Raw genomic sequence first — 10,080 nt, 5'->3', positions numbered from 1 at the left:
TTCCCATAAAGGATGTAATTTCATGTTAAGGTGCTTCAATAATCGTCTGGAAGTTGTTAAATGTTCTGATTTTAAAACTAGAAAATAACATTTTTGGATGGAGTTTTAAACACACTCAATGAAGATAAGCGATACACTGGAGAATAATTTATAAGTATGACACCAATAATAAACTGTAGATGCATTATATTTGCAGAAAGCTCTTTATTTGCGCACATATTTCCCCTCTTCACCCTCCAGGCTTTATGTAACTTTGCTCAGATTAATGCATCCATTTGAAAACAGCGATGCCGAATAGAAAATCTAATAAAAACCTCGATTTTAAACTCCACTTCTCGTCATCCACCGGCATACCGTTTATTTATTATCAGTGCACCCTCTCTGCGGTGGGATGGGGATGTTGTCAGTCGCCCTCTCGCTGCCATTGGCTGAGGACTGTGCGTCAAAAAAAAAGTAGCTGGAGACATTTGTTTCCCAGAAAAAAAAAAAAAAAGCCCTCATCCTCCCCACCGGTGTGAGAGACGGAGACAGAGACAGACCTCAGCTCAGTCCTGCGGCTCCCATTGGCTGGCAGTTTGTACAAAATCCAACTCAAAGCACTTCACTCAGAACACACCAACAAATCCTAAAGGCGTACATGCAGCCTCCTCCATCACTCCGCCGCTGCCGCACCGCTTCAAAGCCTCATGCAGGCGCTCAGCGTTTAACTTCCACCCGCACTGCCGTCCTGCCTCTGAACGCGGCTGCTCCCGCTCCCGCTTTCCGCTGCTTTCCTCTCTTTTTATCCGCCAGGACGTCGTTCACCCGCGCTGACTTTGATTATTTCTCCCGGAGGAAACCAGGCAGACAAAGAACTTTACAGCCGTCGATACCAGGGTAAGTTTAACTTTCATTATTGATATTATAATCAGTATTTCTGTTAGTGGCCGTATCGAAATAAGGAATCGCGGGGGGGGGGGGGACGAAGGAGGCAGAAAAGAAATTAGAAGCCTACAGGAAATCACACCTGTTCTAAAACCACATTTAAAATGCTTACTAAATTATTTTGTTTAAAAGCGGGAAGACGCGGTTTCAGCAGTGGCACTGGTGCGAAAATAAAAGCCAGGGAGACAGTGACAGAAATACCAGCGAGGCTTTGGGCTGTTTGATGGCATCAAACCCCTCTTAAACTCAGTCTATTATTTATCTGAGCAGAGTAAAGAGACAGTCAGTGTGTGTCTGCTCACCAAACCCCTTTAGATTTACATCAGTCTTCACGACGTAAGGGATGGAGATGCAGAAAGAGCATCCGGTAATTACGTACAGCAGCAAAGTGATGAAGTTACATTATTACAGTCTCTGCTGAGGGAAAACAAAGGCTGATTTAAAGCTAGATTAAACATTTTCTAATATCATAACTGTCTTTTTCATGATTCCTGGAGGTCATATTTCCCAAATTTCACCCTCTCAATGACCAAATCCAGCCCTGCCACCGAGTCCATGTGCACTGAGTGAAGTTTCTACTTCAAACGAAAGCCCAATTTATTTCACACAGCGCACAGAAGTCCTCCACATACATTTACAGACGAAATAATGCAACAAAAAAAGCAGAAGTGAGGAGGTGCGAGGCTGAACGCTGCGCTGAAAAGAAAGCACCTTTTTAGGCCTACTATCGGCAAATGTGTCGGGGCCTTTTCTCTGAGCTGGCTGTGCTCTGCCCCCAGAGAGGAATAATGTGGAGGACATTAAACCAGCACGACATATTTCACATGTTTTACGGTGATTTCGAGCTTCTGGGAACAGACTGTATTAATGCGTCTAAACTGGGAGTTTAGCTCGATTAAGTGAACATTTCTAAGAATTTAATTTCTCCCCTGTACTTATTTTTTTTTTAATTATGATTCTGCAAAGTGTTGCGTCAGACTAAAAACCATTTTATGATTATAAGCCACCTTCATAAACGTGCAGCAGAAATGATTAAAGAAGGACCCGCCGCTGGTTTCAGCATCGTTTAGGAGCCTGCAGCACTTTGGACTGTACTGACACCAAACTACAGCTCCACTGAGATGCCACTCGGATTATCTCGTTAATTCATCAACAGAAAAACATTTATCATAATTAATTCTCGGACAGGGTGATTATAATTGAGCGGGTGTGTGCAACTGGTAGACGGCTCTGTTTTAAGTGTGACAGATTGGGATGAGGGGGTTAAAACCGTTGGATATTGGGGGGAAAAAATGCAACTAATCAAGACGCGCAGTGGGGATGACGGGTGAGGGTCACTGAAGTTGAAGTGACAGCAATCACACATTTACCAATCAGCATCCCAGAGCACGCTTATTTCTGTTGAAAGAACTGGAGCAATTACCTGTTCAACGTGTCTTATTTTTTTTGATGAATTACAGCTTCTCTGTACCATTTTTTCCTCGTGTTTAAATAAAAAAAATAATAATAATAATTTTCACTCTAAATTGCCTTGAAATTTCACGCCAATCTTGCTTAAAAATAGTAGTTATTCATCGTTTCCCAACGACAGAGGAATTGATTTAAAAAGTTGACCATCTTAAATCATGAATTAGGTCTGAAAGTTTATTCAGGTGACTCGTTTAAAAGAATCTGTTTCCATAACATCAATTCGGTTTTTTCTTTCACATCCCACTGATTTTTTGTTTACATTCATAAAAACCAGAAAGCTTAATTTATATCAGAGAGCCAGAGAATAAAACAGAGCCAAACAAACAGAGAAATAAGTGAAATGATGTTTGTTCACTTTGATTTGAGTGTTTGTTTAGTTGTATTTTAAACAGCTCGGGCAGTTCAAAGTTTCTATATTTACTTCCTAGAATACTTAATAATAAACAGGAACCAGTGCGTTTAATTGAACTATGAAGTGACTTGTTGCGGTGATGGTGCCGGTGAATTGCTTTTTGTTGTGGGAGGAGGGGTTGAGGGTTTCTTAAGATGAGGACAGCTGGAGATGTGGCTGCTGCTTTTTGAGGAGCGCCGTGCGTTTTGGAGAGGGCTTATTTCGCGACAGCGCCATGTAAACAGACCCCAGTCTCCCCTCACGAGGTGTATCTTCATCGCTGTCTTCTGCTCTCGTTTTTGGAACAGGTTCCCGGTTTAACACGGACCACACGGCGAACAGAGGACACCAAGTGCATCTCGGGAGCTCCGTCAATTTTCAAAATTTTCTCCAACTTCAGCCCTCAGACAAACATTAGCATGATGTCGTATCTAAAGCAACCACCTTACACCGTCAATGGCCTCAGCTTAACTACTTCCGGAATGGATCTTTTGCATCCATCTGTGGGCTATCCAGGTGGGTTTAAATTTTTTTTGATGAATAAATAAGGAGTCATGAAGGAACAGTACTGGTTTGATGGACTGCGGGTGTTGTCGTGTATAATCAGGACCTATTTCAAAACTTCTAAATCTAATTATGAATTGGTCAAGAAATCAAACACATTAGATTATATTAGCTATTTTACCAAACTTCTTGCGCAAACGCACAAAAACAACATGGAGGGAACAAGTTTCCTCTCGTGTGATTTTATTTCTAGATGTGCCTTTCGAATTAATTACTGACGGATTGGTTTTCTTTTTGCTCAAATTGCATCAGTTGTTTTGGCACATTAAACTAAAGTGGTTCAATTTGCCACTGGCGTGTAAATCTCACAGGACTCGTGCGTAATTACGCAAAGAACAAAAATACATTCTGTGTTAGAGATTTGCCTTTGATGATTTTTGATACTTTGACTTGCTCTACTTTTTCATTTTTTACATAATTAATAACATTTTTATCCATTTACATTTCACTTTTTCTCGTAGCAACACCGCGGAAGCAGAGGCGAGAGAGGACTACTTTTACGCGCGCACAGCTCGACGTTTTGGAGGCGTTGTTCGCCAAAACTCGATACCCGGACATATTCATGCGCGAAGAGGTGGCGCTGAAAATCAACCTACCTGAGTCCCGAGTACAGGTGGGTTAACAGAACATCTGCAATATTTGGAAGGTGGATAAATCGACGTGGATAAATATTTTACGCGTGGATTTTTTTTATTATTATTTATTTTTTGTGAGACACCGAAGCAAAAGCAGCACTTCATTTCCAACATTTTTAACATGATTAAACAGTTATTGTGTAGATTAAACAATGTGAAATTGTTTTTTGATTTAGGCTACATCTACATCTCATTTACGGGGATGAATCTGGAAAAAAAAAATCGAATGGAACTGTTAAAAAAAAACTATTTTCTGCGTTGTAACAAACACTCATCTTAACCCGTGACTGACAGTGTATTTGAAGCTTAGCATTTTGTGTGCCTTAAATCAAGTGGAAAACTTTTGGCAGTGGGCTGAGATAATTCCACTTAACGATAGATCCTCTGTTTCGAGAATTTGAGCAATGAAATAAAACCGGTAAGTCCACTGATACCAAAAACTAGGTTTGAGAGGAGAGTCTAGAAACATCCTGATATGAATTGAAAATAAATGAGATGAGACATTTTTTCCACGTGAATTGATAAAGAAAGGGGGGGGGGGTATTACTCGGAGTGGGGAAATATTTCACAGTGCTCTAATCGACAAACGTAGAATTCGTCTCATAACTACAATTAAATTAAGGGATTTCGACAATAACGTGTACCAATATTTGACTCATCCAGGTCTGGTTTAAGAACCGGCGGGCAAAGTGTCGCCAGCAGCAGCAGCAGCAGCAGAACGGGGGCCAGAACAAGGTGCGACCTGCCAAAAAGAAAAGTTCCCCAACCAGAGAAGTGAGCTCAGAGAGTGGGGCCAGCGGCCAGTTCACGCCCCCTACCAGCACCACCACAGTTCCAGCCATCTCAACCAGCACCGCCCCGGTGTCCATCTGGAGCCCGGCGTCCATCTCTCCGCTCTCAGACCCCCTGTCTACCTCCTCCTCCTGCATGCAGAGGTCCTACCCCATGACCTACACCCAGGCCTCGAGCTACAGCCAGGGCTACGCTGGCTCGACGTCCTACTTCGGCGGCATGGACTGCGGCTCTTACCTCACCCCCATGCACCACCAGTTGTCAGGCCCTGGCTCAACTCTCAGTCCGATGAGCACAAACGCGGTCACAAGCCATCTGAACCAGTCCCCGGCGTCCCTCTCCACCCAGGGCTACGGGACGTCCGGCCTGGGCTTCAACTCCACAGCAGACTGCTTGGATTATAAGGACCAAGCGGCGTCGTGGAAGCTGAACTTCAATGCCGATTGCTTGGATTATAAGGATCAAACGTCCTCGTGGAAATTCCAGGTCCTGTGAACAGAGCAATCAGCTGTTTAAAAAAAAAGTGCACAAACAGTGACGATCACATCAGACACAGCGCTGCCATCCCCTCAATAAGACACATCGGACTGGTTAAAAATGTCAGCCGGGCTCGGCGAGGCAGGGCTCTCAGGGGCCTCGGGTTTTGGCATGATGGTCCCTGGTCCTCCTAGAGGAGAGGTTTAATTTATTTTAGCACCGGCAAAGAGATTTTTTTTTTTTCCTTCATTCACAGGTTGTAGCCCCTCATCCATGTCTGTCAGTGCGTGCCTCTATGCGTAAAAAAAAGAAAAAAAAAACACCTGTTGAGGACAAAACAGAGCGGACTCTGAAAGAAAAGTACCCCACAGCCACGGAACTAACGCTTCTCCAAGAGCAAAACTCAAAGTTCATTCGTCTGGTGAAGTGCTCGGGACGGACAGACCTCCTAAAAGCTTCTTACACGACTTTGCCGACCTGCTGGCAGAGAGACGATGAGGATGGTGTGTGGACATGGATGCACTACTTTATTTAAGAAAAAAGTGTTTATAAGGAATCAATATGTAGTTTCTAAGAGACAATCAGTGTGTGTCTTATATAAATGGTACATGTGTTTTTTTTATCTGTGCTAGCCTTCGAAACTGTGATCTGTTGTATTGTATGCAATTTGTGAGCCCCCCTCGCATCAGACTCTCTGCTGTGATTTTAATAGATTTCTAACTTTTTTTTTTCTTTTTCTTTTTCTTTTCTTTTCTTTTTGGAACAACGAAAGATGCTCCTGGTTAAATTACCGGCATCACAAAGAGAGACGAGACTTTCCAGGCACATGGTAGTAATAATCAAGGGTTAGCCGCACTGGAAATGACTCTCGGCTGCTGAGAGCTCCACACTTGCTCCCCTCCATTGATCTCAACACACGGTGATTGTGGATCCTTTACTGGCTCCAAAGATGGTGTGACCTCACCGCTGAAAAGACATGAATAAAGGTCCTGTGAGCTTACTCTTTCATCAAGACATGATCTGTGTGTGAGTGTGTGTGCGCGTGTACGTGTACGTGTGCGCGCGCGTGTGTGTGCGTGTGTGTGGTGGAGAGGGGAACATGAACACAATGACAGTCAGGTAATGTGTGCAAAACAATTATTTATTTATTTTGAGATGGCTTATTTGAATTCGAGGAATATTCTTCTATCACAAGTGTTCAAATTAATGATGGAGAAATCAGTCATGAGGGGACGTTTGACCTTTTACCAATCAAAATTATAGTGAGTAAAAACCAACAAGACTTATGATAACTGTTCTGTTTTTATTATTATTATTTTATTTTAGATAGGCCTAACTTCAAAAAGAGAAATAAAAAAATAAAAATAAACACCGTTTAAACTGATTTAATTTTCAGACGGCGGAGGACCTCAGTTCTGTAGGTGCATTAATTAGGTAATAATTAGAGTCTCATACTTCTCAACAGCGACCAAACTGTTTCCTCATGCATCATTAGTTCGTCCAACATAGGTGATATTATCAAAAAGGCGAGACTAACAACATGGATTAAATCACATTTCAATCAAATCACATATATATTAAATCGTCCATTTAGTCTGTTATAGCTGTTTTTAGAGCCGATGCTCAAATTAATAATGATGATATACACTGTTAAAGGTCTGTCAACGAAATGCTGCTCTAAAAGAACAAAATATGGGGTCATAGTTTTTCCTGGATCAGGTGGCGGAACTAACTTTTTTTTTTTTTTTTTTTTTTCCTTTAAGTTTCCAGTAGTTCAGACAGACTTTGTCTCCACAAAGAGAGCGAGCAGTTTGGGAAGGCAGTGTTAAATCCCGGCCTCCAAGAGATGTTAATCCCAATATTTTACCGGCGGGGGTTTCTCTGGGGCGCAGGGGCAGCAGTGGTCCCATTCAAAGCCCACCGCATGGGTTTACACGCCTGATCCCCAAATGTGCGCTCTAATACGAAGCCATAATATTTCATCTAACAGGGGGCAAAATGTAAACACACGTTTGCGTTTTATGAATTATCAAGAAAGTGCGCTAATTAGCCTTAATTACATGTTGTGGAGGCCTTTAATGCATCGCGAGGAGAAACTGCAGCAAAGCTTTAAATCCTCAGGAATATTAGAACAAAACGAACTAAAAAACACAGCTGTTTTTTTTTAACTCTAATTTTATTTATTTATTTATTTAGTAATTGGTAGTGTAGGTGATCATTTCTGTAAATATCACGCTGGGCCGTCAATAGAAAAAGTCATCCAATGGAGAAACCTGCAGAAACTAAAACCTTCAAATTCACTGCTCAGAGCAACATTGTGCGCGATATTTTTGAAGCGGAGAGAAAAATCACCATAATATTCCTGTGAAATCCTCACACCACGTTTGTGCTTCACAACACTTTAAATTCTATATAAGATGCAGGAACTTCTCCACCCACTGTGCTGCATGCAGGTGAATGGCTCCCTGAGAGTGATTGATTTCTTAAACTGCTGTTTGAGGACTCGGGAGCTCAGCGCCGCTTTTAAACGAGCGTTTGTTTGCATTTACTTTCTGTTGCTCCAACTCTCCAACGTTACTGTCAGCTTGACGACGCGAGACAATAAAGTCAGAGCGGCTCTGGGATCAGTAATGAGTCGACATGGCTCTGCAGTGGGCTAATTGTTAGAAGTCCAACATTCAATTAGCATCCTTGACATTGCCAATAATCTCTCTTTCATTGGAGTCTCCGCTAAAGGAGCACACTAATTAAAAGCGTTGCTTGAAATAATCGAAGCGTTAAAGAGAAGAGAGACTTTGATTCCACTCCTGCGCGGACAGAAAAAAAAAAAATAGGTGTGTGTGTGTGTGTGTGTGTGTGTGTGTGTGTGTGTGTGTGTGTGTGTGTGTTTTACAGGAGGCTGGATTGTAGTTATGAAAGACTTAATTACACAATAGCCTGTATCCATAACTTATTGAAGGGTGAGGCAGAAATAGCAGTTTACGCGCTCTGTTATCACACAGGCCGATTTTTTTTTAAAAGCGCTCTAACGTTCAAGAATCAATTAAAAATATCGGCGCAGTACAGCGCCAAGTTCAGCGGCACGCACACGCATCGTTGTGGCGATAAACAATGCGACAATTGAAGTTGGAAACAATAGCTCAGTCTGACAGAAGCCTGAATATTCATGAGGTGCGTCTGCTCTCAGTGTCAACAACTCCTCCAGCCAGACTGCTGCAGCAGAAGAGGGAGAAAAGAAAAGTGCGTCTCAGGCTACAGGGTCACTTTCAAAATGTCAGCTGGAGAAAAAACAAAAAAAACACACACAAAAAAAAGTATTTCTAAGGAGCGGCAGAGACGCGCCAAGTGACCGAGAGGAGGAAGGAAAGTTTGAAGACGGGATCTGCCTCATGTGGACTCCACAAGACTTAAACCTCCTTTATCTGAGTGAATGATGGACAAACAGTCATGAGCGAAAACTAGAAGGACTGCAGCTCACCCTAACTACGAAAGAAAGATGATTACAAAATAAAAGCGCACTTCCGCTCACTGTAAAAAGCCAATTAAACACCGCGGAGGGGCCCTTATTTGTCGCTTTAAATTCTAAACAATGCACATGCGTGGCCCCTAATCAATGCTCACTGATACATCCAATATCAACTGACACACAATGGCGTCATCCCGCTTGTTATTGTAACCTCGGAGCCTCACGTCTTCAAAGTGCACAAGTCATGAGGAAGATTAGGCACCGGGCCTCCACAACACTTCATACATACAATGAGTTTTAATCAAGACCAAAGCAGTGCTGAGGAGCATATGGGCCCCAACAGACGCTGCAGTAATCCCTCTTGGTTTTTTGTCTAACAGCGGGCTGCACAGCGCCCCTTGTCCCCTGGTCTGGACGCTGTCCGGTCGGTCACAAACACGAGACATCCTCACGGACCATGGGCCCGGTCAAAAGCTGCTGGTTAAGGCCGCAACGCCTGCAGGGGGAATGAGGGGTTCCACACCTGGTATGTGGTCCGATCATCAGTTATGAAAATGAAATGAGAGTAAGATGAAGGAGCGATCTGATTTACAAAATATCCCAGAAATGCACCAACCTGCGAGCTCCGCAAAAGTCTGCAGGTCTTTTTCCCCCTTTACCAAGAAATCCAAGTCACATTACGATCTCATGTGCTGCTGAACTCGCTGCAACCACCAATATGAGGCAAAGGCACCGGCGAGGAAAAGGCAAATAAAACTAGATTATTAACGGGAGAAAAGAAAGAAGACACACAGAGATTATAAAAACTGTCCAGGAATGTGGGCCACGTTACCAAAACTGTAAAAAAATGAAGTTATGGCTCTCAATTAAAAATGACCACGTTGCTTTTAGATCTTACAAAATGTTTGATAGGCTGCATGGCTGCTTGATAGATACAGTATATGCATGTGTATTTATTGCTCGACATTGTAATGAAAATAAACATAAAAGCAAAATAACATAATGATGTGGAAAAATGTGCCAACAACTAATAAAAAACAAAACAAAAATAAATAATTTTTTTTAAGCTAATCCAGCAGTATCCCCTTGAAAGTGCTTATCCAGGCTTAGTCGACATTTTCTGAAATTATTTAAGTTTGTGACATCATCAATGAATTTGATAATCTTGTCAAAGATTAAATTAAAAGGGTTTTGTATAGCCTACATAATAACAGATTTAGATGTTTAAAAAAAAATGAAGTCTAAAGAGATTTGAAGTAAGCGCAGTAAAAAGCATGTTATTTTAATTTCTCAGACTGCTCACACAAATCCATGGATTTACAGAGATCCAAAACTGATAATGATACGAGCAGCTTGACTAG

General features: G+C 42.2%; 1 protein-coding gene across 1 annotated transcript; it reads left to right on the top strand.

Moving 5' to 3' along the window:
* Positions 1 to 499: 499 nt before the first annotated feature.
* otx2b (orthodenticle homeobox 2b) lies at positions 500 to 6,257 on the top strand. Its single transcript, XM_076749397.1, has 4 exons — positions 500 to 876; positions 3,094 to 3,301; positions 3,811 to 3,962; positions 4,648 to 6,257. The coding sequence occupies exons 2-4, from the start codon at positions 3,205 to 3,207 to the stop codon at positions 5,269 to 5,271; spliced, it is 873 nt and encodes a 290-aa protein (XP_076605512.1). The 5' UTR covers positions 500 to 876; positions 3,094 to 3,204; the 3' UTR covers positions 5,272 to 6,257.
* The last annotated feature ends 3,823 nt before the right edge of the window (positions 6,258 to 10,080 follow it).

The sequence above is a fragment of the Chaetodon auriga genome, chromosome 14 (genome assembly GCF_051107435.1).
Source record: "Chaetodon auriga isolate fChaAug3 chromosome 14, fChaAug3.hap1, whole genome shotgun sequence".
Taxonomy (NCBI): Eukaryota; Metazoa; Chordata; class Actinopteri; order Chaetodontiformes; family Chaetodontidae; genus Chaetodon; species Chaetodon auriga.
This window is presented reverse-complemented; position numbering and strand designations above follow the sequence as displayed.

Excerpts from the sequence above, each read along its gene's own strand:
- otx2b (XM_076749397.1), top strand. The coding sequence starts at position 3,205 with ATGATGTCGTATCTAAAGCAACCACCTTACACCGTCAATGGCCTCAGC. Across the intron at positions 3,302-3,810 it reads TCCATCTGTGGGCTATCCAG|CAACACCGCGGAAGCAGAGG; the intron begins GTGGGTTTAAAT and ends TTTTTCTCGTAG. Across the intron at positions 3,963-4,647 it reads TACCTGAGTCCCGAGTACAG|GTCTGGTTTAAGAACCGGCG; the intron begins GTGGGTTAACAG and ends TGACTCATCCAG.